The sequence below is a fragment of the Geospiza fortis genome, unplaced genomic scaffold (genome assembly GCF_000277835.1).
Source record: "Geospiza fortis unplaced genomic scaffold, GeoFor_1.0 scaffold291, whole genome shotgun sequence".
In the NCBI taxonomy this organism is placed as follows: Eukaryota; Metazoa; Chordata; class Aves; order Passeriformes; family Thraupidae; genus Geospiza; species Geospiza fortis.
Window position 1 is genome coordinate 155,844 of NW_005054650.1, and position 26,825 is coordinate 182,668.

The 26,825-nt window shown below is 44.8% G+C and overlaps 1 protein-coding gene across 1 annotated transcript in view; it reads left to right on the forward strand.

The window, feature by feature from the left end:
- Positions 1 to 17,799, forward strand: part of VGLL4 (vestigial like family member 4) — a 46,655-nt gene extending 28,856 nt beyond the window's left edge. The window contains 4 exon segments of the mRNA XM_005430574.2: positions 8,548 to 8,770; positions 12,902 to 13,016; positions 15,892 to 16,117; positions 16,119 to 17,799. Of these exon segments, the coding sequence (XP_005430631.1) occupies positions 8,548 to 8,770; positions 12,902 to 13,016; positions 15,892 to 16,117; positions 16,119 to 16,149 (595 nt within the window). The 3' untranslated portion in view covers positions 16,150 to 17,799.
- The last annotated feature ends 9,026 nt before the right edge of the window (positions 17,800 to 26,825 follow it).

Sequence of the window (26,825 nt, forward strand, 5' to 3'; positions counted from 1 at the left end):
TGAAAATGTGGAGTGTCTCTTGTTCCTCATATTTTTATCATTTGCTCTCCTGGAAGTTCTCCCCTCCAAGCATCCAAAGTGCCTTAAGCACTTGAAGCAGCTCAGAGTTCTGCAAGGATAATTTTCCTTTCCCTTCCAGCAGTGATTTGCTGTTCTAGATCCCTTCCTGTTCATCCCAGCACCTCCAGTGTCTGCCTTGCTCCACTCCCTGTGCTTCACCAGCTTTGTTTGACTGCCTCAGGTGCCTCAGAACACCCAGGCACTGTGGTGGCTTCTGCAGTCTCGGGATCTTTTGGTGGTCACTGTGACCCCAAGAGATGTTAAAAGTCTCTTTTCCCAGCCTGAGCTCTTGAAGAATGAGTTGGGGCTCTTCATTTCTTGGTCTCAAGGTTGTTTATTGTTTCTTATCTATAATAAATTTTCTCCTGCCCTGCCGAGGTCCATCCAGCAGGACAGTTCCAGGCACTCTGCCTGCCCTGGGGCAGTGTTATGTCTTTATACTAAAAACTACATGTACAATGTTTACAATAACTTCCCAATACCTGTCACCTATGTTAGACAGTGAGCTTCTACTCTAAACCAATCCCAAAGTGCCACCATCACAGCAGAAGATGGAGGCCAAGAAGAAGAAGGAGAAAGGCTGGACATGCCCAGTTCCCTCCATCTTGCCTCCTGAACCCCCATACCAGAAACCCCAAAATCTACTTTTCCACCCCGTGATAACTTCACTATTATTCTACCTAAACTGTCGTGGCTTGCAGATCTTCATAGACGGTTGGTAATTTGCTCCATGGGTCATAATCAAACCCACAGGTGTTCTGGGCTCTGTGCCAGGGTCTCTGAGCCCCCTGGCAGGGATCCTGGCCATCCTGGACAGCCAGAGGGATGTTCTGGGTTCCCACACTGCAGGCTTCACTTTTGAGCTAGAAGGGAAACCTGACTTGTGGGCTGGACTGGCAGCTGTAGGATGGAGTTCCTGACACACTTTGATGTGTCTGAGTTTTGCTGAAACTTCCATCCAAACAAATTCTCTCCAAAGTGCAGCAGCAGCATCTCCCCAGGACAGACCACATCCTCTGCAGGGCCTTTCTCAGCTTCACAAACACTCCTGTCTCCTGTCACCTGCTCCAGAAATAATCCTTCCATGCAGCATTTTTCTGGTGTGCACTGCAGGATTTTCCAGAGGCAGCTGGAGCTACTGTTGTTCTTTTGAAGAGAGAGTTATGGAGAGGTGGCTGAATCAGATAAATCCCACAGAGTTGGTTGCTTGTCCTGTCCCCTTCCCAAGGACTGCTCTGCTCCTGGGCAGGAGCTGGGAGAAGGAAGGCAGAGATGCCCTGGTGCAGATTAGAGGATCAAAAAGTTCCTCCTCTTGGACTGATGGGATTGGTGGGAGGCTGAAACTTTTTGACTTTTTGTCTTCAATCCTTGAAAAATAAGTTGGATCTGATGGATGTCAGCTGCTGGTTCCAACCTAGTAAGAATTAAATAAAACTTTGAAGATGTGGAAAAGGGTTATGTTTATTGTCCAAAAATCACTGTGCATTTTAGGAAACTTTTGCTGCAATATTCATTTATACCTAGACACTTTTTGTGGTAACACTGAAATCTGGAGCTTTCTCTTGTTTCTTGGAAAGCTCCACTTTTTGAGCTATTCATGATTTTAAAAATTTTCTTTACAGGCTAAATTTTGTTAAAGCTACCTCAGTAGAATTAATGACATTGGTTACCATTTCAGACGTTTCCTAGGTATTTATTATAAGTTAATTTTTTGTTGTTTGTGTCTTAGGAATGGTCTCACATAAAGACTCTTCAAAAACTGCTGGAAATTTAGAATGAGCCATCAAGTGTGCCAGGCAAACGAGAACCTAAACACAGGAGTTGGAGTAGGTTTGGGGTTGGAGTATATTTGGAGCTGTGCAAGGCAGCAGCAGTGCAGAACAGACAGATTAGTGAGTCATTTTCCCCCCTTTTTAAAAAAAGTTGCATTGCAGGTAACCTGCAGTCTGTACCCATTGCAGCGAGGTCACTTTGTCATTGTTTCTGCATTGGATTTGTACACGTCCCAGAGTGACAGAACTTTTAATCTAATAAATCCCTGAGTTTTGCTGTTATAAAGCAACCAGTGCTGTCTTCTAAAACAATCCTGAGTGTTGGAGCAAAGGTGACCAACCATTAAAAAAGAATCCTGTGAGAAAAACGAGTAGGATCTGAGATTGTGTTAATTGATTTTACTGTACATTAGATTTTGATTTCAGTTCTGTGGCTTTGGCTTTGGGCTGAGCTCTTATGTCATGCAGTTCTCTTGCATTCTTTCATACTTGTGAGTATGAAGGCTTCAGGAAGGGAAATTCATCTGAATCTGAATATTTGTGCTTGGTGCAGGCTGTAATGGGACTCTCCTTTGTGCATTTCACAGCTTATTACTGATTTCTTTCTTCTACTGTGAAATCTGTTCTGGTTGATTCCATTTGCAAGTAACTGTCTGGTCCGAGGTTTATCTCTGAAAATCCTGTTTTGGTGAGGCTAAATATAGAAAGTCTGTCTTGTGTTTGTTTATATGAGATGATCCCATTTCTTTTTAGTGTTTTTTTTTCAATGGTTTAGACTTAAAGGTCTTTCCTTTGAGGGAGGGTGTTCATTATGTACCTGGTTCTGTGGCAGGAGTGATTCCTGCAAAAAACAAGGATCTCTGCAAGTTTGGGGATGGAGTACTGAGCCAGAAAAGAAAAAGGCTGCTCAGAGGAACTGGGAAGCACATAGCTGATAAAGTGGGATGGAATGGGGCTGTGTATTTAGATGACAGTCGTTCAAGAGGGCATTGGGCTGCTTGGAGTATTTTTTCATGTTCTGAATACTTCAGATAATTGGCTGAGACTCAGAGCAAATTGCTGCTGCTTTCAGGTTTTATTGGGGGTTTTGTTTGTCTTTTTTAGTGAATTTGTATTGCTTAATTCTGAGCAAGGAACTCTTAGGATTTTTCTCTGTAGATGTACATAATCCCATTTTGAAATATCACTTTAAATTCTAGTTTTCCCACCTCACAGTAACAGAATTAAAGTGTGCCAGTAGATACTTTGCAGGAAATGATGCTCATCATGTGGAGCAGATATTCTGTATCAGTGGGTTAGAAATCCTTAACAAAAAAAATTCCTTTAACAAAAGCAGCTGCCCCCTTTCAGATCTAGCGAAGATGATGGAAAACAAATATCATAAAGATGCTGAAAATGTTCAAATCCTATCAGAATTAGGTTGCAGCAATGCAAGTTTGGTCTCCAGCAAGGCATTGTGTTAGTGTGAAGAAAAGGGGGTGCTTGTTCTTTGTGTGAGTGAAACTCTGCAGCTTCCATTTCAAGCCAGCGCTGCGGTTCTGCCAAAGGGAGTGAGAACCGTCTGTGATTCCTTGCCTTGGAGGTACAGTAATGCTTTTGGCAGCATTCCTGAGGGCTCTGCAGGCTGGAAGTGAGTGCAGGCAGCTCTGTCCCCTTCGTGGGCCTCTTTTTTCCCTTTTCCTGCAGCAGCTGGCAGGGGCCGCCTGTTGCTGTGGGCCGGCCGTGAATTCCCCCCTGGCGGGCCCACCCAGCAGAACAGCCTCGGGTGAGGGTTCTGCTGCACAAAACCCTGGGAACAGGGGGATTTACCCACCTTGGAGCACAAAACCCTGGGAGCAGGGGGATTTACCCACCTAGGAGCTGCTCACTGCCATGGCTGTGCCTTTGGGGACAGGCACCCCAGCACGTGATGCTTGGTAAGTGCTCTGATTCACTGGGGAAAAGCATGGCTGGGTTTTAAGGATTGGAGAAACTCACTGGCTTGGTGGGATTGTATCTAATTTTGCTAAAATAAAGCTGGAAGTAGCTGTGATGCACTGCTCATGGACTCAGGGTTGGTAAAATATGCTGATTTTTAAGACAAGGATTGGAGAAATTCACTGGAGGTTGGGATTGTGTCTAATTTGGCTAAAATAAAGCTGGAAGTAGCTGGGGTAGCTGTGTGAGCAGGGAATGGGGTGGTGGGCATGGATCCCTGTGTCTGGCTCTGCTCTGGGCTCACCCATGGGAATCACTGGATTTTAAACACTGGAATTACTGGATTTTAAACACTGGAATTACTGGATTTTAAATGCTGGGATTACTGGATTTTAAGCACTAGAATCGCTGGATTTTTAAACCCTGGAATTGCTCTGGCATTTCCCCCACTGTTCATGGACTCAGGGTTGGTAAAATATGCTGACTTTTAAGGCCTGGATTGGAGAAATTCACTGGAGGTTGGGATTGTGTCTAATTTGGCTAAAATAAAGCTGGAAGTAGCTGGGATGGCTGTGATGCACTGCTCATGCACTCAGGGTTGGTGAAATATGCTGATTTTTAAGACAAACTGGAGTCCAGGGATGGCAGAGCTGTTTGGACAGCTGGATTTGTTTGTAGTATATATTTTTAAGTTCTTTTTCAAGCTTGGTCAGAAATCCTGCGTTGTGATTTTGGATCCTTATGTTGACTTGAGAGATGTATCTCTGAACTTGGCCAGAGTGTGGGGAATGTTTGAGCTCCTGGACTTCAGTGAAATATGATTTTCTTCACACATTTACCTTGTGATTTCCCTTTCAGATAAAATCTTTAATAGCAAAACGAGACTCATGATAATAACAACAACAATTTTTCCATAGAAAATTATTTTTTAAGTGACGCTCTAAACCAAATTACTTCATAACATGAAATTGATGACTGCCCTATAAATAATCTTACAGTTGTCTGACAAATCTGTAGGATTTGCTATTTCTGTGTGAAAAGGAGGGGCTCACAAATGCTGCTGTGTTTTCACCAGGGCAGAGCTTTCATGGCACTGTCCTACACGGTGCTGGTACATTTCCAGAAGAAGTATTATCTGATGTGGAGTAGAAACTTTAGGTGTTTTTTAGTTTTTCCAGAGAGTGTATGAGTTGAAGGTGGATGAAGTGAGGAGAGGATTTTTAGGGAGTGGATGATAAGCAGTTCCCTGCCCGGAAGAGGAGTTGTTCTAATTTAAGAAGAGAGAATTATTTGCCTGCAGAAAGGCCTGGGGTGTGGTCTGCTGAGATTGCTGAGATAACTCAATAATTTTAGGTGTCTTTAGGGAAGGTCTGCCTGCTGGGCTTGTTCCTGGAGACAAACTCATCCCATTGCCCAGTTTTTTTGTCTCTTCTTCCAAAAGTTTTCAGGGAAAATTTTTGATGTGTTTTTCTGTGTTATAATTTTTGTTTGGTTTGGGTTTTTGTTTGGGTTTGTTGTTGTTGTTAGTTTGGTGGTTTTTTTGGCAGAAAAATTGCCAGTTCAACAATATTTAGGGCTGTGACTCTTCATTTAATGAGAGCATTAGTGAAATAAGCATTGTTGTGTAAAACGGAAAGTTTATTTTGCTTGGGAATTTCAGTAAGTTTCATCAGTGGTCACTTGACAGCCCCACCCCCCCAGTAAATGCAACACTAAGTTGTTGAAAAGGGAGTTCTAACTCAAAAAACCCCAAACAACTGGTGTAGGTACATGTTTGGTTCATTTCATAAGCGTTTATTGGGGAGTAAACAAAACTTTTGCTTTGAAAATCAGCCTGTGCTTACTGAAACAAAACAGAATAATTCTGAGTAGAGATTCTGTTTGAGGCAGTGAGAAGTAGGACCCTCCTGGAGCTCTTGCTGGTTTTGCAGCTTCCAAATTGTAATTTTAATTGTAGTAGCCCAGCTAATATTCAGTTGAAAGGTGAGAATTTGGCTGCAGCACCAGAAGAAGCATTTGCTGAGCAGTGATTTTAGGTGTTTTTTGGGGTTGCTGGTTGCCAGGATATCCCAGGCTTTGTCCAGGCTGTGTGTGAGGTTCTGCCTGCGTGCTCAGGGCTGGGGTGGGATCATTCCCATGTCCAGGAGCTGTTTCCATGCTGTAATCCAAGAGGAGCTACTGTAGGTTAAATATAGAGCCCCTTGTGCTGCCATCAACTCACATTTACATCAGTCATTAGCTCAGAGCGCTGCAATTCCAAACTTTCCTGCTGAGGCTGCTCCTGCAGTTGAATTCTGCTGGAGCTGAGCTGGGACAGTGCTGGGACAGTGATTCCTGGGGAATTGTGAGCTGCTGCTCAAATCCAGCCTGGAAAATGGGCTTGGAGAGCACACAGGAGCAGCTGTGAAACCTCCAGGGTTGGATTTTACGGTGGATTCTCCTAATCTGCAGCTGCTAATTTGTAATTAGTGAGAAGGGCCAAGGGGATGTAAAGGGTTACAGATTGTATTGTTGTGCTGTTGGCTCTTCCCTCCCCAGGCTGCCAGGGGAATTTGGCACAGAATCCCTGTGTCCTGAGCTTCCCAAGTCACTGGTTGCCTGGCATCGTGTTAACCCAACTTCTACCATGATAAATGAGCTGAGATTTGATTCAGAAGCAATAATTTCTGTACAGGAGCAATAATTTCTGTACAGCCAAGTGGTTCTGGAGCAAACTGAGAAGCAGCACAGAAGAATTTTGAGTAGTTCAGCCTAGGTGCTGTTCCTGAATGCAGCAGAGATCTGGATCCTCATCTCCAGGAAGGAGGTGACTTTTACCTCTTACTGACAGAGGCCACAAAGATGAAAAAGATACAGGTTTTATTTGAAAAAAGTATTTCTGGAATAAAAGCTTGTTGAAGAGATGAACTTGGGAGTGGCTGCAAGATGATGAGAGGGGAGCAATGGCTTTGTCTGTCTCCTAATTCAGAAGTCAGGGCCAGGGCAATCCAAGCCATTGGACTTTAGGTTGAAAAGAAACAAAAAGAGCCTGTGAAGAAAAGGTGCTTTAAAAAATACGTAGTTTAAAGCCTGGAGTCCATGACCAGGGGATGTTGAGGCTGGGCAGGATCACCATGGGACATCCCCACACCCCATGTGTGTGTTTTAGGGGCTCCTTATTTCCCTCCATTGGCAGGACTTTTTATCTCAGCCTTGCTTGTGGAGAGACTTCCTCAGACACTGAAATAAGCAGCAGCTTTTTGGGCTTGTAACTTACTTCAGCATTGAATATTGATTCCTTTTCTGTCTCTGCCTTTCATCAGAGCCTTTTTAAAGTTTGTTCCTGCGTATTAATTTGCCATGATAGGCTTTAAAAAACAGGAGAAAAAACCACCTTGAATTTTGCACACTTAGAGACAGGAGACAGAGAGTGTTACAGTGGTACTCAAGAATGGTCCAAAGACAGGTTGTTACTTTTATTTTCCATGGAGCCAGTGGTCTCCTCTGGTGCTTTTGCAGATGGAATTTGCAGGTGACTCCAGGCTGCTGGGGAGGCCCACATTCACCTGCTGATGAGAGAAGTGCTTTTCCCTTCAATCACTGGTTTGCCTTTAATGACAATTCTGTTGCAGTGTGGAAACTGAAATCCCTCATCCACAGATACAAACCCAGCTTTCTGTTCATTGCAGTGAATGATGGGCTCATTATGTGAGCACATCTACAGGGATTTACTGTTCAGGAGTAGCTGGAAATTAGTCTTTTGAAAGAGCAGTTGTAAATAAATGATTCTGAGATAAGTGCAGTGTAATTTGCTTTTCCTTCATTTTCTCCTCTGAAAATGTTGCTTTCTGCCTTGCATTTTTGCTGATATCAGCCATGTCTTTTCAGTAAAATAAACTTTTCTTGGACTTCAACAATGCTTAGAGAATATTGCAGTGTTAGATGGAGTGGGATTAGTAGTATGCTAAAGAGGAGAAGTCTGATGTTTGGAAAAGTTGTTTCTTGGTGCATGTGGATGAGTATCTGAAGAAATCCTAGGCTGAAGAGAGATGCTGGTTGGTCTCGAGTGGCTGGTTGTTAATTGCTGCCCCAAGATGTGCAGGATGTCTCTGTTTCGGCCTGCACAGCTGAAGAAAGTGTCTGGACTCTTCACTTTTTGGTCTTGAGGTTGTTTATTAATTCTTATCTATAAAATTTTCTTTCTGCCCAGCCAAGGTCTGCTCAGCAGGGCAACCACAGGCACTCTGACCGCCCTCGAGGCGGTGTCACCCTTTTATACTACAAACTATGTATAACATATTTACACTTAATCCCAATACCTATCACCTGTGTTAGACAGTGCACTTCTACTCTAAACCAACCCCAAAGTGCCAACATCACTGCAGAAAATGGAGAACAAGAAGAAGAAGAGGTAAGGCTAGACACGCCCAAGTTCCTCCATCTTGTCCCCATAACCCCCATACCAAAAATCCTAAAATCTACATTTTCACCCTGTGATAATTTTATAATTATACTATTCAAACCTGTGTGACTTTCAGGTCCTCATACAAAGCTGGCAACTTGTTCCAGGGGTCAAAATCAAATCCCCAGGTGTTCTGGGCTGCGTGCCAGGGTCCCCGAGCCCCCCGGCGGGGTCCCCGGCAACTCTGGACACCCAGAGGGATGCCCTGAGTTCCGATAGGTTGGCAAAGCTGGCAGATGTGGGGGGTTGGGGCATTCCTCCTGGCAAGGTGCGCTCCTGACAGAGCTGATGGAATGGTGCATGTGTCAGGCCAGCCTGGAAGCACACCAATCCCTTCTCCCTGTTTGCTCCCTGCAGAAGCAAGCCTGCCAACGGGGATTACCGCAAGGAGCACCGGGAGCGGAGCCGCAGCCCCATCGAGCGGGCGGCTGCCCCCACCATGAGCCTGCACGCCAACCACATGTACACCTCCATCCCCAGCCTGAGCATGGAGCAGCCCCTAGCACTGACCAAAAACAGCCTGGATGCAGCCAGGACAGTGGGCATCTCCCCCAGCCTGAGCAGCGTGGAGCGGCAGCAGGTACGGGGCTGGCACCAGGGCTGGCACTGGGATCGGGCCATGGGGAGGGCTCTGGGCACAGCCACAGCCTGGGGCAGCTGCAGCAGGAGGAGAGGCTGCTCCTCGGGCAGCACAGGGTCAAAAATGTACCCTGCATGTCACAACTCCTCATGGTGTTATTCATTGTGACATTCCCAAGCTTGGGAATGCAGGAGTTGTATTTGGGAATGCAGGAGTTGTGTTTGGGAATGTGTGAGTTTTTATTTGGGAATGCAGGAGTTGTATTTGGGAATGCGTGCATTGCTTTTGGGAATGGGTGAGTTATTATTTGGAATGCATGTGTCGTATTTAGGAATGCATGAATTTTATTTGGGAATGCAGGAGTTTTATTTGGGAATATTTGGGAATGCAGGAGTTGTATTTGGGAATGGATGTGTTTTATTTGGGAATGCATGAGTTGTATTTAGGAATGTATGAATTTTATTTGGGAATGCAGGAGTTGTATTTGGGAATGCATGAGTTGTATATGGGAATGTGTGAGTTTATTTGGGAATGCATGTGTTTTATTTGGGAATATTTGGGAATGCATGAGTTTGTATTTGGGAAGGCATGTGTTTTATTTGGGAATGCAGGAGTTTTATTTGGGAATGTGTGAGTTTTTATTTGAGAATGCAGTTGTTTTATTTTGGAATGTAGGAGTTGTATTTGGGAATTCATTAATTTTATTTGGGAATGCATGAATTTATTATTTGGGAATGCACAATTTTTTTTTGGAGAATGTACGAGTTGTATTTGGGAGTACATGTGTTGTACTGGAAATGCATGAGTTTTATTTGGAAATATTTGGGAATGCAGGAGTTTTATTTGGGAATTCATGAGTTTTTATTTGAGAATGCAGGAGTTGTATTTGGGAATGCATGAATTTTATTTGGGAATGCATGAGTTGTATTTGGGAATGTGTGAGTTTTATTTGGAAATATTTGGGAATGCATGGATTTTATTTGGGAGTGCATGAGTTTGTATTTAGGAATGCACAAATTGTATTTGGGAATGCAGGAGTTTGTATTTAGGAATAGCTGTGTTTCCACTGGGAATTCAGAGTGTGGTTGGTTCAGGGAGGCCCAGCACCTGCTAGGCAGTGCCTGGGGACATCTCCTGAGCCCCTCCTGGTGACCCCTGGGTGCTCCCCTCCCCTGCCCCAGCTCTCTGCACCCTCAAGAAGGGGTACAACACCAAAGGGAGAATTTGACTCTGGGTGATTTTAGTTGTTTTAGCCAGCCAGAAGCATTTTCTGTGCTGTTCAGAGCAATGTTGTATCATCCATTCCCCTTTCCTAAAGCCAAGTCATTCTTTTTGATTATTTTATGCTGATTTCCATGTGCTGGAGTGGTTGTTCAGGTTTTTTTGTCGGTGGTTCTTTGCCATCTTGCACGTGGCATTTGTTTTGCTGCAGAAGTGCTGAAGCTGAGCCATTTCTGTAGGCAAGAGCAGTTTCCTCATGTGTCAGACTCCCTTTTATCCCTCCTACAAGTGGAGAGACAAAGCAGAGAATGGAGCTGTGATGAGCTGCAGCACTGAGAAATTAAATTGGCCCAGGTACCCAAGCTCTGCCTTCCCTGGATCCCTCTCTGTTCTCTTTTGAACTAGATTACAATCATTTTTTGGAAAAACACGATGCTGGGGCAAGGCCTTGCTAAGAGCCCAGAGTAGGAATCATACAAAATAAAAAGTGTGCTTAAAAAAAAAGAAAATAAATCCTAGTTTGATGATTCCTTGTTTTGGGGTTTTTTTTAACCTTAACATGTTGAATGAGATTTCATTTGTAATAAAACAGGTAGGAGAAGAATACCTTATTTGCAGCAGGACAGGTTATTCAGCTGCTGTAGTTAGTGATTATTACTAAATTCTCAGTTTATCCAAATATTTTTATAAAAGTTTCCATATTCTGTATACACACAACCATAGCAGAGGATTCTGCAAGGTGCCTTATTGGGTTCTTCAAGGTTTTGGCATGTGCATTTCTGAGATATTGTTACCTGTCTCTCTCTACTTCCCCACCTCCTGCATGTCCAAAATACTCTTCTGAAGAGAATTAAATACATGTCTTTCTCAAAAACCACTTCTGAGAGGCACAAAATCCTTGCCCCTCCAGAAAATAATTACTCCCACATGTGAACTGTTTACAGAAAAATCAAATAATTCTTCTGTTTTTCTTTATTTACTTTTTTCTACTTTGTTGCCAATGCAGTAAGAGGTAAAAAACCTCACTGCTGTTCTGTCCTGGCAAAAATGATGTTAAACTTCCCTGGAAAGCTCAGCTCTTTTACTCTACTGGCCTTGCTCTTACTCTGCCTAAAGTACCACCAAAGAAGGGAAATTTCTTCCTTTCTCACTGACCTTGTATGAGGGTAGATGATTTTTTTGTGAGTAAAATTTTGTAAAATGCTCATGAAATTAAATTCCATCAGTTCTGTTAATCTTTTGAACACTTACTACTTAAATTGCATTGAGTATAATGGACTCCTTGCATCATCAAATATATGGAATTTATTCCAATACCTGTGTTATTTCCCTTCAGCCACCTGGAGAAACTGGGACATTTCTTTTCCCAAGGCTTTGTGTAAAAGTCCATAGTAAACAACTCTGAAAAGAGTATTTTATGGTTACACTTAAAGTCCAGATGGAGGAGTTCTAATGTAATGCAGCTGTGAACAGACATTTTGGGGAAATTGCATGTGCTGAGAATGACAGTGATGTTAATTAAGTATAAATTAATTCACCTGCTGGAAAGGCAGGTGAGTTCCAACAAGAAAGGATTTGTGGTCTAGACTGGCTCAGAGTTCGTCATATTTATTGTACATCCCATGGGATTAGGATGCACTGTGGAATACAGAGGTAGGGCTGGGAAAACTCGACTTCTGAATAAAAATTGTAACACCAACACAACAAACACCTGGAAAATTTGCAAAATCCTTCTGTGTGCGGCCAGAGAATGAAACAAACATTTCATGTGTTGATGTGGAACTCAGTGAGGTTGACACAATCACTGTAAAATCACTTCAGAGATCTGCTTTCACACTGCCCTTTTTCTGTTCACTGAAATAACCTCTATGGAAATGCAATGGATTTTTAAAAACTGATTTTTGTTTTTATTTTTTAATCAAACAGCTGAATATTTGGGGGTTGAATATGAATTGGATAGCTTATGGTTTTAATTGCCATGGCTGTGAAGTTGCAACAATCAGTGTAAAATTGTTTTTAAGATTTGCTTTTACATTTCCCTTTTTCTGTTCACTTACATAAGAACCTTTGTGGAAATGTGATGTGAATTTTCATTTTTAATCAAAGAAACAGCTGAATATTTAGGGGTTTAATATGAATTAGATAGCTTATGGGTTTAATTGCTGTGGAGTTGCAACAATTAGTGTAAAATTATTTTTAAGATTTACTTTAATCCTGCCCTATTTCACTTCAGCACATAAGAGCACTAGTGGATGTGTGATGTAGATTTTTCATTTTCAATCAAAGAAGCAGCTGAATATTTGGGGGTTAATATGAATTAGATAGTTTATGGGTTTATTTGCTGTGAAGTTGCAACAATCAGTGTAAAATTATATTTAAGATTTACTTTCACATTTCCCTTTTTCTGTTCACTTCCATAAGAACCATTGCGGAAATGTGATGTGAATTTTCATTTTTAATCAAAGAAACAGCTGAATATTTAGGGGTTTAATATGAATTAGATAGCTTATGGGTTTAATTGCTGTGGAGTTGCAACAATTAGTGTAAAATTATTTTTAAGATTTACTTTAATCCTGCCCTTTTTCACTTCAGCACTTACATAAGAGCACTAGTGGATGTGTGATGTAGATTTTTCATTTTCAATCAAAGAAGCAGCTGAATATTTGGGGTTTAATATGAATTGGATAGTTTATGGGTTTATTTGCTGTGAAGTTGCAACAATCAGTGTAAAATTATTTTTAATATTTACCTTCACACTGCCCTTTTTCTGTTCACTTACATAAGAACCGTTATGGAAATGTGATGCAGATTTTCATTTTTAATCCAAGAAACAGCAGAATATTTGGGGGTTAACATGCAGTGGGTTGAATTGCTGCTGCTGAGTGTGCCACTGTGCTTGTGTCCCCCCAGAACCGTCCCTCTGTGATCACCTGTGCTTCTGCCAACAACCGCAACTGCAACCTGTCCCACTGCCCCATCGCCCACAGCGCCTGCTCCGGGGCTGCCTACAGGAGACCCTCCAGCTGTAAGTGCCTGCCTGGCCTTGGATAGGACAGCTGGGGTCTGAGGAAGGCAGGAACCTCCCCTGAAATGGGAAATGTAAACCCCCTCCCTCTGAATTATTGTAGTTTTGAAATTAAGGGGCTCTCAGGCAAAGATATGGGAATAGGAGTAACAGTTCTTCACTAGGAAAAGTAAAATAAAATGCAGTGATACAAACCAAACCACTGCCAGAGTCAGAGCATGCCCTGCCCCCTGTGTGTCAGGTTGCTGGCACAGCCCCATGCAATGGGGGCTCAGCCCTCCTGCAGTGCCAGCTGTGCTTCTGCTGGAGCAGGGATCCTGCACAAGGGGGGAGTTTTCCTCTGAAGCTCCAGTGGTGGTTTAGATGGGCCTGGTCTTCCTCTGGGAATGCAGTGGAGAAGAAAGCTGCTCCTCTGGCAATGCAGTTGGAAAAAGGCTGCTGCGCTGTTCCCAATCTCAGAGTCTATCTGGATAGGAATGCTCGGCTCCTCCCCCGGGGCGGAGCTTCTCCCCATGGGATGATGGAATTTTATCAGCCATGCAGGGACACTCAGTGGCCCATGAACAGAAAATGTCTCCTGGAAGGAGGATGAGTTTGTGGGAGAGATAAAGAAAACTGCACAATGAACAGAAGATAGCTGCCCCACCTCTGACAGAGGGCAATAGAATACACACCCCCAGCACATGTTGCATTGCACCCTAAGGCAGTGCCGCCCTCCAGCCTGCCCTCACTGGGGTCCCAGCAGAGCAGAGTGATCCCACTGTGCCCTGTGCACTGACAGGGAGAAAAGGAGGTGAAATGATGGCCACCCCTTTGTCTGCTCCTGTGCCACAGCTGGAGGTACTGCTGCAGAACTAGGGAGAGAGAGGTGTTCTTTCTTCTTGCATGGAAAAGCTTATTAAAAAAAAAGAAAACAAGCACCCCACGCAGACAAATAAGTTATTATGTTTATTTTAATCCAGCTGACAAACAGCAGCCAGGGCCAGCAGATCCCCCCACGCTGGTTTTTTAGGAGCTGGAGTTTCCCCTGCTCTCTCAATGGCCAGGAGACTCTTGGGATTCAGCTGCAGTCACAGAAATCTTTCCTGCAGCCACAAATATCCTTCCAAAGCCTGGACCCTGCACCCTGCTCTGCATGGATAACACAAAAACCTTTGGAGGGCAGTTGCTACAGCAACCCAAGCAGGCAGCTTTAGCTTTGTGCCTTCATGAAATGTACTCAGGCAGCACTTGCTGGGAAAGCTGGGCTGTCCCTGCTCACTCTCACTGCACACAGAGCACAGGGGGAGCTCAGCCCTTCCCTTCCTTTGCAAGTCCTTTACCTGCTGGGCAGAGCTTTAAATTGCAGCCCTGCCAAAAGCTCAGGGCAGGATGTGTCCATGGAACAATACCAGCAGGATGTAGGCAGCAACCTAAAGCCCACAGCATGGTAATTATTAGTATTTTGCTATAAATAGCATTTTTAAAAATTTTTATAAAGATACTGTTGATAACTAGAATTGGGAGCTGAAGGAGCCCTTTAGACTCTTGGAGAAATCAATCACTGGGGATCTCAGATGTTACAAACTCACAAACTGGTGCTACTGGTCCCAGGAGAGCTGCTCCAGTGGGCATGGGAGCAGGGCTGGATGTTTCCAGAAAAGATTTGTCTCCTGTCAGGTGAAGAGGTGTCTGTGCATGACACTTGGGTTTATTTTAGGATCAATCAAGCGGGGGGGCTGTGCCATGGATCCCAACAGTTCCATGTATTTTTGGAAAGACAGTTCTTATGAAGACACACAAATACTGATTCTAAACTGTAAAAAAACTGCAGTGCTCTGATATTTAGTCTGAGGAATTACTACAGTTTTTGGTCAAAACCTGCCTTTTAAGGCTTTTTTAATAGTCTTAGAGCACTTACTGCAGTGCTCCTGATTCATTTAGTTCTGACTGCTCCCAGCACAAGTGTGGGAGTGAGATGAAAGCCTGAGCTCAGCTTTTGGCATGCTGCAATTTAGGATGGGGTCTCCTCACACCTGACTGCTATCAGCAGGCTTGGGAGCTGATTTTAAACAACTCTTTACATCATTAACTCCATGTAAGCCTAAATATAAATTCCATGTGATTGTTTTGGGAGAAGGTTTCCATAGAATTGGAGCTGGAGCTGTTAGTTGCCTGAGGGAGAAATACAATTACATATAAATGCTCACAGAAACGTAAAAATATTTAATTCCATTGGGTTTTTTTTCATATTAACTCCTTCCTTCCTGCTTCCTTGCCCACTCCTAGGTTTGTAAGGGTATGAGGAAGGTCACCTTAGTGATGGGGACTTGTAGTGACAGGACATTGGGCTACAGGGGAGATGCTTTGGGGGTTGGAGCCCCTCTGCTCTGGAGACAGCCTAGGAGAGATGGAGGGATGTAGAAGACTCTGAGGAGAGCTCCAAGCCCCTGCCAGTTCCTAAAAGGGCTCCAGGAGAGCTGGGGAGGGACTGGGGACAAGGGATGGAGTGATGGGGTAAGGGGAATGACTTCCCATGGCCCAGAGGGCAGGGATGGATGGGATACTGGGAAGGAATTGTTCCTAGGAGGGTGGGCAGGGTTGGATGGGATATTGGGAAGGAAGGAATTGTTCCTAGGAGGGTGGGCAGGGTTGGATGGGATATTGGGAAGGAAGGAATTGTTCCTGGGAGGGTGGGCAGGCCCTGGCTGCTGTGGCTGCCCCTGGATCCTTGGCAGTGCCCAAGGCCAGGTTGGATGGGCTTGGGGCGCCCTGGCACAGCGGAAGGTGTGGTTGGGGGTGGTTGAGGGTTGAGCTTTAAGGCCATTCCAAGATGGAAACGCAGGTTGTGAGTGCAGTGCAGGGTCTGAGGTGCCCCTGTGTGCTGTCCCCACAGCCACCACTGCGTGTGACCCGGTGGTGGAGGAGCACTTCCGCAGGAGCCTGGGCAAGAACTACAAGGAGCCCGAGCCGGTGGCGAACTCGGTGTCCATCACGGGCTCGGTGGATGATCACTTTGCCAAAGCCCTGGGGGACACGTGGCTGCAGATCAAGGCTGCCAAGGACGCCGTGGGCAGCAGCCCCGAGGCGCGGCGGGGGCGGGCGGGGGCCGCCCCGCACATGCCACAACCACTCGCCCTCCGTGGCCTCCTGAGGACAGAGCCCTTCCTTCCCGTGCTGGGAGCTGCATGCTTTGACTGAGCTTGGAACAAGTGCTTCAGTAGTGCTGGGGAGGGGAGGTTAGTTTGCAACACATGGTTTTGTGTACTCACTTTGTTGTTTTTTTTGGTTTTTTTTTGTAAAAGGGTGCCCTTAAAGACGATAGCAGGAACTATTTCATAAAGATTCAGATGATGTAGCATCCTTTTCTTCCTGCCTCAATTACCAAAGAAACCTCTGATGCAAATCTGCTGCCCCTTAAAAAAATAATGCACGCTAATCCACAAAAGCCATTACACTTAGTTGGTTGACCCAAGTGCTTTTTTTGCTTTTCTTAGCTTCTCAAGACTAGAATTTGTCTGGTTTGCTTACATTGCTTTTTTTTTTTTCCCTCTGTGAAGTAATTTTGTATGTATATACTTGAAAAGAACTGTCATGTATGATTTGCACTATTGGAGGAGGACTGAAGTTGCACAGCAACTTTCTGGAAGAGGCTAAATATTTTGAGGGCAAACTGCTGAAAAAAGGGTTTAAGGATGACATTTCTATCAGTTTGATTTTTCTTAGAGCAAAACAGCTTTGGAAGGGGAAGTCTCATACAGGTTATAGGTCTTTCTCTCTTTAGATTTCAGGTGCTTAGTGCTTGCAACTGGACTGCATAATTTACAGAACACGGGCATTTTTTCCTAAACACTGCAGTTTGTTAGAATAGAGCTGAGGTTGGAGGGTTCCATAGTGCTTAACGATGCATGTTTTATGAAAAATAGCTGGTATCTATTAATGTATAGACAGTAAGAATCATAATACTTATTAGCTTCTCTTCAGAATTAGTTTATTTTTGTCAGTAACAACCCTAGATATACTTACTGCTGGTACAGTTGTACTCTATGATATTTGTATTTGCTATTCACTTTAGCGGCAGCAGCACCGAGGGCAGCTCAGGACAGGCCTCGTGCAGCACTGCTGCTTCACAGGGATCTGCTTCCCAACCCCCAGTCTGTGTGATCCACCCTGAGCTAGCTGCAGGAACTGCTACCCTTACACATCTTGGCTGGACAACAGATTGTTACAGTTTGTGAAAGATGATCTTTGCCTTTGTTTCTTTTATTTTGGTTTTTTTTTTTTAAGCCTATCCATCAGCCTACGCCAAGTCGCAGCATACATTCCTCCAGTAGGTTTTATACAGGTATTACTGCATTTATTATCATTTGCTATATTAATAGCTACTAACTAGAAATTAGGCAGTAGAGGCAGGCATAAAACCACAGCTGTGCTAGTGCTAAGAGCTTCTCTTCTTGTTAAGTGTAACTACTCTCCCCAGTACATTCCATCTTCCCAGGACAGTTGCAGCCAGGGCTTTGCTTTTTATACTGGGCTCCCTGAAAGGATGGGCTCAGTGTAGGAAGTGAGAACTGGCTGGAAGATGAACTCCACGTGATGTATTATGGACTATGTTACAGTATTGGGTCCATTGTGGCTTTTATTTTATGCTTTTTTGGTTTGTTGTTTTGTTTTGTTTTTTTTTTTAAAGTTAAGCTATTTAATTTGGAAAAGGTGCAGGGTAGAAAGAGATCGGGAGATTGGCTCTTACTCTTGGTGAGAAGGTGGCTGCTCAGTTTTCTTTAAAAAAATGAAAAAAAAAACAACAAACCAAAAAAACATAAAAAAAAAACCACAAAAAAAACCCAACCCAACACCTAAGCCCCCCAGTTTTACACATTTCACTACATCTTACTGGGTAGTCAACGCTTCCTTGCTTTGGCATTCAGTACCCTACTCTCTGTAGGAAGATTGTTAAAAGAACACTTTTTTATATAGGTAACTTTAAGACCATCGTTACGCTGTGCGTAAAGAATGTACAGAGAAATTTGTAGGTATTTTTTGAGGAACAATTAATTTGTTAATGATATGTAGCTATTTAATTTTTCCCTTTCCTTTATTGTAATCATTCTTTTTTTTTTTTTTTCGTTCGTTTGTTTGGAGAAAAAAGTTGATCTTTTTTTTTTTTGTTGTTGTAGATTTGTCTGTAATACAGTAAAAAGTGCAGGAACACAGTTATTCTATGAGGACACTGCATTAGCATTAATAGCCACTCGTTTGTTATTGCTACAGGCTACTGAGCAGTATAACAGTCAATACTAATACTGTAGATGGACTCTGTGGAAAATGTGACTCCTCTATTTCTTTGTAAACACAGATAATGTTTTTAAAGCTAATATTTTCAATAATAGCTGTTTTACAAGGTTACATTTACTTATCTGAGATAGGTAAATGGATTTGAGGGCAATAAAGATTTAATGTGCTACGTCCAGTAAAGCAGATGCTGGGCACAACAATGTCACGAAAGCCAAAGGGTTGGGGGGAGGTGGAAGGACACTAAACTGAACTCACCATCATCAGACGTGGTGAAGCTTCTTCACAGAGCCAGGTTATCTACAGTTCAGTTTGAAAGATTCTCTCTGTGTTTGTAAATCTGTAATATACCATTCTTTTGTGGCCTTGTTTCACCTGGAAAAAAAAAAAAAGGTTTGGCAGGCCATCTTTTTTTTTTTGTACTTAAAAGTAGCCATAAAGAACAATAAAGTGCTCTTAAATCACAGGTGTGTTCCTAAGCCTCTGTAGTGCCTGCTGAGACAGGAATTGGTGTGTGTGAGGCAGAAGCAAACCTCTGGCCATGTCCTGCCTTCCCTCCAAGCATCCCTACCTTTTTTAGGACCATAACCCCAAGGAAATCCTTTACAGCAATAAAAACCCTGCTGCTACACCAGCTGGTGCTGCATTGCTGTTCCTGAAAAGACCAAGTTTGTGGCATTTTGTTTGTTCCTCAACTTCTGCAGGGAATCCCTCTCCGGTGAAAACAGCTGAATTTCAAATGTCAGCACCCACCATCCTCTGGTCCAGGTGAGCATTCCAGTGGCACTGGAGATGGTTGATCCTTAAAAAGTGGTTCTAATTACCTGACTTTGGGAAAGCCCTGTGAGCCAGGCAGGAAAGGGGGCTCCAAAAATTAAAAAAAAAAGCCCTAAAAGGAAAGAGACACAAAGTTCCTGTTGGCTCAGCAGGGTTTGGGAACATGGCAGGCCTGGCTCAGGGTGAGGGAGATGGCATGAGAACACTTCAGGTGGGTTGGTGGAACTCATCTGAAACACTTCCCTGCTGCTGGAGCCCTGGGAAGAGGCTGAGATCCCTGCTGGGAGGGTGTGGGAGGCAGGCCAAGGACACCCCCCAGGGCTGCTGGCCCTGCAGGGAAGGGAAAATGTCCCTGCACCAACAATCCAGGGGCTCCATGACACAGGCCAGGCTCATTGCTGGCTCCCAGCTCAGTAACTTACAGCAAACTCCATCTCCTGCATGGGAAAAGGGTTTTTCCAACTGGCACCATGGAACCAGCCCAGACACGCAGTATTTCATCAAGTGCCCCCTATTTGTAGTGGCATCTTCTGGGAGCTGAATGAGAGGCACCTTCTGCTGATTTCAGCCCAACCATTTCCATGTCAGACAGCAGAGCTGGCAGCACAGACACCCTCAGGGGTGCACAGCTCGGGCAGTGCCCTCTCCTGAATGCACTTTGGGTGGATTTCAGGCTGGGTTGGGTGTGAAAATCACCTGTGCAGGCAAATCCAGCATTTCATGCTGGGTTGGGTGTGAAAATCACCTGTGCAGGCAAATCCATCCAGAGATCAGCAGTGCTGCTGTGACCTGGAGTGCTGGCACAGGTGCCAGCCCTGTGTGGCTGCCTGGGCCCCACGGCTGTGCCCAGTGACACTGAGGGCCCACAGTGAGCCCTGGGCTGCCCAGCTGGCCTGAGGGCACCTCAGGAGCCTGGCAGTGGCACTGGGGTGGCACTCGGTGGCCTGGCAGTGGCACTGCTCAGCTCCCTGTCAATGGAGACTTCTGCAGTGTCCCAGCAGTGTCCCCAGCTCGTGTGCTCAGTGTGACACCCCCAGCAGCATTTCCAGTGCCATTGGTGCCCTCTCCAGGGCTGGCACTCTCAGCCTTGGCCCGGGGGCTGCTCACTCATCTTTAGATCCTGCCTGGAATTCCCAGCCCTCTGCCCGCTCCTGATCCCTGGCACAGCCCCGGGGTGCTCCCAGGTCTGCAGCTCTCCTCCCTTGGCACACAGGGGTTCCACAGCTGGATTACAAGGTATGATAAAGCACATTTGATCCCTGAACAGCTCTTGATGGAAGTTACATCCATTTCATAATTGTTTTCACCTCTTTTGAAATGGGAACGTTCTGCCCCTCTCTGGAACAGCTGCCTCGAGTGCTTTCCTTGGGTATAAGACAGCCAAGATCATGTAAATGTGTATTTTTGAGCTGTAGTGGCATCAGTGCCAAGCAGGAGCCCATTCCCATCTCATTCCCAGCTCCTGAGCTGCCCCTTCCCTGTGGCCACTGTGCTGCTGCATCCCCATCCCCAGGGAGCTGCACCAGAGAGGGAATTCTCCTTTGGGAAGGGTCAGGAGCCCAGCTCAGCCAACAAGGGGCAGGCTCAGGGCTTAGAGCTGCTAATTGCTGGGGCACTTGGGCATCCACAGCCAGGGACGTCCCTCTCTGCTGGGAATGCTGGCATGGGATCACTTCCACCTGGATATTCCCACTGCAGTGCATTTGTGTTGCAGCAGAGCTGGAAAATACAGAATTTCCTTTTCCACAGGCTCATTTCACATCGTGGCAAAGCAGTTCCTGCCACATCTCACTGCAGTCACATGAGACCCTCTCAATCTTTCCTTGCTCAGCCAGTTTCACTGCTCACTGCTGCGCTGTTCAGTCAAACTTTACACTTTATTTTGCCAAGCAGCAGCTTTCTTAAATGCCAGGGAGAACATCTGTCTTCTCTCCATCACAGAGAGACACAAAGGCATCTGTCAACCCAAACCCTGCTGCATTTCGTAGCCAAAAAGCTGCTTATCTTCCAAGTGTTCACTCACTGCACACAGAGCCCCTCTGAGAGCCTCTGCTGCCTGGGGAATCCAGGGTCCCTTTTTTAATCCAGGAAAACACAAAACTCTGATCTCCTGCTTCCTGAAAAGAGTAAAATACTCTGGGTTGTGTTAATGACATTTGGCTTGTGTGTTAAGATATAAACAATGTACCACTGGGGTTAGAGTCGTTTCAGGGAGTTAAAAAATACAGGATTTGTTTGCTTTCAGAGGAAAAAAAAATGATTCAACACATTTAAAAAATAATGTTTCCCAGGCTAAGCCCAAATTTTTGCTTTCACTGCCACACTGCAATATTCACTTACCTGGTTTTTTTTGAGGGGGGGAAGTAGAGATGAAAATAGTGAGAAGAACTAACAATACTCACAGATCAAAGCAAAGGCTTTTCCTTTTCCTTTTTCCTTCCAAGGGATGAATTCTTGGGCTCCTGCTAAGAAAATCCTGCAGAAAATCTCAGTTTATCAACTTCCCCAGAAGAAAGTGTGGGTGACTTCAAACAGCCCCCAGGGAACAAAGGCTTTTCTCTTGATTTCCCTGACATACCTGGAGTGAAGCTGATGCAATTTTTCAATTTTTACTGGCCCTGTCCTGTTCCACGCCCTGACACAAACCCACCCCAAATCAGAGCTGCTAAAAATAAAGTCACCCTCTGCTGGGAAGCTTTTCCCCTTAATACCAAAATTTGGCATTTCTCTCTCCTTCCCAGTGGCTCTCATGCCTCCCTCAGGAATTGGAAAGTGAAGATTAAAAGGGGTTATTTATTAACCTGCAAGTCCCATGAATAAAGCAACAGCAATGACCAGCAGACCTGGTTGTTAAATGCAAGCAATATTCTCATTTTTTCCCCTAGAGCTCAGCACATTAATACACAGTACATAATTCACCTTTTGCTGTGAGAAAGCCCCAAGGATACGTCAGGGAAGTGCCCAGAGGAAAACAACATCTAAAAGCACTCCAGGTATTTTCTTTGTTGTGATCAAGATGTGACAGGCTAAGAACAGGGTTCAGAATCAACCACAGAAAGGTGAAATGCACTTCAGCTTTTAAAGATGTGGCATAAGTTGTCCAATTTCAGAGTTTTTTGTTGTGCTCCCCTCCTCTGACAGCTAATTCAGCCTCCAGCTCCCTGGTCTGGGCAAAGTAATTAATGTCATTAACTCAAACGTGGAGTTTTCAGGTGGGAAAATGAAGAAAAACCCAAGAACTGCAAAGCCACCATTGAAAACAATCCCAGGGCTTGTTTTAAAGATTTTCACCAGATTTCCTCACAACAGAAAATAATGCTTTGGTTGCTGCCAGGCTCACAAATGCAGGCTGTGAGTCAAGCTCTGACCTTTCAGGATGATGCAAAATCAGCAGCAGTAAATCAAATCCTGACTTTGCTGACACGTCTGTACCTCTGAGTAACGATTAATCCAACAAATAAACAATTCCTGCCTGGAAATGCAGGAAGAGGAGTGTGGGATTCTCCTCCTGCTCTGCCCTGTGGCAGCTGATGCAGTTTTGGTCCCACCAATTCTCACAGGAAATGTGGAGAACGCTGGGGCAAAGGCTGAGGATCCAGCTCAGAGCAGATCCACCCATCAGAGATCGTTAAAGACAAAGTGGAGGCAGCAAATATTCCCTGTTTAGAGGAAAAGGTGGCTGCTTTTAGCACTGCCTCATGATAGATCCATCTCCTCTCCATTCTGGGACATCCCCAAACAAATCCCATGGATTTCCCTGAGAGAAATGTCCATTTTGCCATTTTACCAGCACACATCACTCTGCACTTTGGAGACTTCTTTACACAATTCCCCAGCCATCCAAAAATTGGTTTTCTGCCTTTTTAATGCTAAAGAAGAGATACAGAGCATTGCTTTTGTATTATATTGCTTGCACAAATGTCCACTGCTGAGTGGCTGTTTGCCCTGCACAGACCCAGGGACAACAAACAGAGCAACACCAAAGTGCTGCAGGGCCTGCAGAGCTCTCTTGCCATCAGATATTTGGGATATAACTCATGTGATCAATTCTAAAGGATATCTCACAACTGTGTTGTGCACTCCCAACACTCAGAAAATATTTCACTCCAATTTTTCGCTCCAATTTTTCAGGAGCGAAATGGAAATCAGGTTATTCGGAACGATGACATTTGGAGCTAATTCTGTTCTTGAGGCATTTAGCTTCACATTTTCAAGTCTTTTTGACACGGCCACAAAACAGATGGGTTCATTTTGAAATGAAAGAAAAAAAGAAAACAGATCCTTGGGAATTGGAGGAGCACAAAACAACAAAACCCCAGCACTGGGAGAGCAGCAGCATTTAGAGAGTTGGGAAAGCTGCAATTTCCCCAGGCTGGTGAAAAGCAAAGCTTCTCCCCTCAGGAAACCTCCAGTGCTGAGCTCTGCATCCCCAGAGTGGGAACCAGCTCCAGTCCAACCTCAAACCCAAACAGAGCCAGAGCTCCCACCCAGGATGGAGCTGGGGAGCCCAGGGAGTGCTCACTGAGCTACAAAATCACAAATGAACCTGCAGAATTGCATTTATTTATTCAGCTCAGGGCTGGGGACTCTGCTCAAGCAAATCTGTGGCTTGAATTGCTCTGTAGGTACAAATTCAGAGCAGAATTCCTGTCCTACCTGAGAGCACCAGAGGAGCTGGGTGACAAGAGAGAAACAGCATTTAATTTCTGCACAGAGGAGCTGAGAGCTGCCTGGGACCCTCTGAAACCTCACAGCCACTGCTCCTGTAGCTCCACAAAATCTGGAAACCCCAAAAGAAAAATAAAATTGATGCTGAGGCTCAGGAGAGCTCCCCAGAGACAAACAGACAAAGGGATGTGCCAGGGCTGGGGGATGAACTGGGGCTCCCCAAACCAGGGACAATTCCTGTGCTGGGAAAGCTCCAAACTGGGCTCCTTCCAGCTGCTTTTCCTGCCTCTCCTCCAGCCTCCTCCTCCTCTTCTGCCCCTTCACATCTCCCAGCCAGAGCTGGAACAAGGGAGGGAAGGAAAATGAACGTGGAAGGACGAAAGAATTGCTGGAGCTTCACCACAGCAGAGATGTGGGGCAGTGGTGAGGCTTTCAAAGGATTTCTCAGTTCATTTGCTCTTCTCTCATCATGGAAGTTTTGTACTTTTTTGTGAAAAGTTTAACTGGGGAAAAGCCAATGACAAGGCTGGGGAAGGTTTGTAAAACACAAAAGTATCAGTAACACCCCTGCAGAGCCCAACAAATTACAGGTCATGGCAACTGATTTACACTTTGTACTGAGTTCACTCAGGAAGTGAACAAACCCCCTTTTTTCCTCTCCTCTGGAGTATATTTATAATATATGATCAGCATTAAGAAATGCTTGTTAATTAAGAATTATTATTTTAAAAACCCAAGCCCAATTCTTACTTGTTTCTGAATTCTGTTCCATTACCAAAGTCAAGGCACCAAATGGATCCAAAGCTTTGGTTCCTGGGGACAGAAATTGCAGTGCCAGTGCAGGCTGGGAGGGCTCAGCCTCCATTCCCTGCCCCTCTCAGCCGGGGTTTCTGAGCTCTTTGACCCCAATTCCAGCTGAGTGTGGATCCCAGTCCCTCTGGGATCACTGGGACAGAGCCAAGCTCCAGGCACTGAGGTGGGGAACAAACACCACGAGCCTCAAAACCAGAAACTCCCTTTAAACAGGAGCATTAAATGACATTTCCCTTCCTGATGTTTGTGTTCCACGAGGACAGCAAAGCTCTTTGGGGACTCCATTTCAGCTGGTTTGTCCCACAGGGCCCAGTGCCCATCCTGGCATTGCCCAGAGCACACCTGCAGGGAGGAGCCAAACTGAAACAGAGCAGCGACAAGGTAAGAGCAGCTTTATTGGTTTGCTCCTCTTTCACACACAGAACCTTTAAAAACACATGCTTGGGGTAAGATTGTCTTTACATCTGACATCAGACCTCTCTCAGAACTCTGAAATCCAGTTTAAAACACCACCAAAGAGCATCCAAAAATGAGGCCAGTGAATTCCAGTGACCAGTAGCTGTGTGCCAGTGAATTCCAGGCCAGTGAATTCCAGTGACCAGTGCCTGGTCAGTAACTCCTGGAGCACTTGTCCAAATCCAGCTGCAAGGTGTGACAGGGGAGGCAGAGCTGCATCACCCCCACCATCTTCACTATTTCTCCTCTTGCCCAGGGCCTCCACTGAGCTTGTTCTTGCTGTGCCCAGCCCTCTGAAGCTTCTCAGACTCTCAGGGTTTTCCTGCCTCTCACAGCCCAGGCAGCTCTGCCTCCCCCCTTCCCAGGGCTGTGGCAGCCACAGAGGGGACAGAGGTGCTTTGAACAGCAGTGTTTTCAAAAAGCCCAGTAATTCATGACATTGCACTCCAAGCTGTGACACCTTGGCTGAGAAAATGTCTGAATTCACCTACGACTAAAGGGACAGAACAATTGGGAGCAGAGCTTTGGTCATGCTCTGAATCATGCTGTGCTGCACGTCCCCATGTCCTGAGTGTCACCCCCCTGTGACATTTCAGTCCCATTCTTCTCCAGTATCTGACATCAACGGGTATTTTGTTATTCTCTGCTCCCACAGGAATTTTAGGAATTGCTATCTTGAAGTTATCTCACTGAATCTCTTAATGACATTTCCAAATAGCATCCACAGGAAAAGGAACGAGCAGATCCCATCATGGCTGGGAATGAAACCAGGATCTGTCCAGCCCCCGGGCAAAGCTGGGACCTGCTCCATCCCTGCCTTGCAAATCAGGGCTAAAATAACCTGGCTTAAGTTTGTGGTGTTGCTAAACTCGACTGAGTTCATAGTGCAGAATTTACAGCTCAGTCATCCCAACTACTGCCCAAGGAAAAATCACAAATGGGGCCTAAATGCATGCAGGAGACATGCAACAGCAAATGTTTTAATTAGAGGAAAATTGCCTTTTTGCAGGCAAATAGTGGTGATGTTATCCCACTCACACCACCTGCATCTCTGTGTCCCCAGCTTGGTGCCAGAAATGAGGAATCACTGGGGTGTAGCAATGGGATCTATCCACTGGGCGGGACCTGAGGGAGAGCTTTTCCTTAAAAGTAATTTATAAGGTCTTTTAGGAAATAAAGGACCCAAGGGAAATGCAACAGCAACTTCAGGAAGGTGAGATGAATTAAAAAAAAAAAAACAAACAAACAACAAAAAAAGTAGAGTGAGATGCAGAAGAGATACAGAACTTTTCTTAAAGGTCCTTTGTGCTGTTCACAAGTGGAATGCATTGTGGAAGATTGTTTACCTGAAGGGAATTAGATAATAATAATTAGATTATTAAATTAGATTAGAATAATTAGATTAATAATTAATTCTGGTGTGAGTGTTTTGATTCACTGGCCAATTAAATCCAGGTGTCTGTGTGTGTCAGGACTGTGGGCTGACTGTCACAAAATTCTGTGCACTGGAGTGCCTGGCAGATTCAGTGTAGATGTAATATAATGTAATATAATATAGAATAATATAGTGTAATGAAGTAATTAATGATCCTTCTGATAAGACGGAGTCCTCCTCATCATTCCTCCCTGACACTGGGCAAAAATATCACCAATACTCCTGCTGCAGTGACAGTGACAGTGACAGTGACACAGTGACACAGTGACACAGTGACAGTGACAGTGGCACAATGACAGTGGCACAATGACAGTGGCACAATGACAGTGACAGTGACAGTGACAGTGGCACAATGAGAGTGGCACAAAGACAGTGGCACCATGACAGTG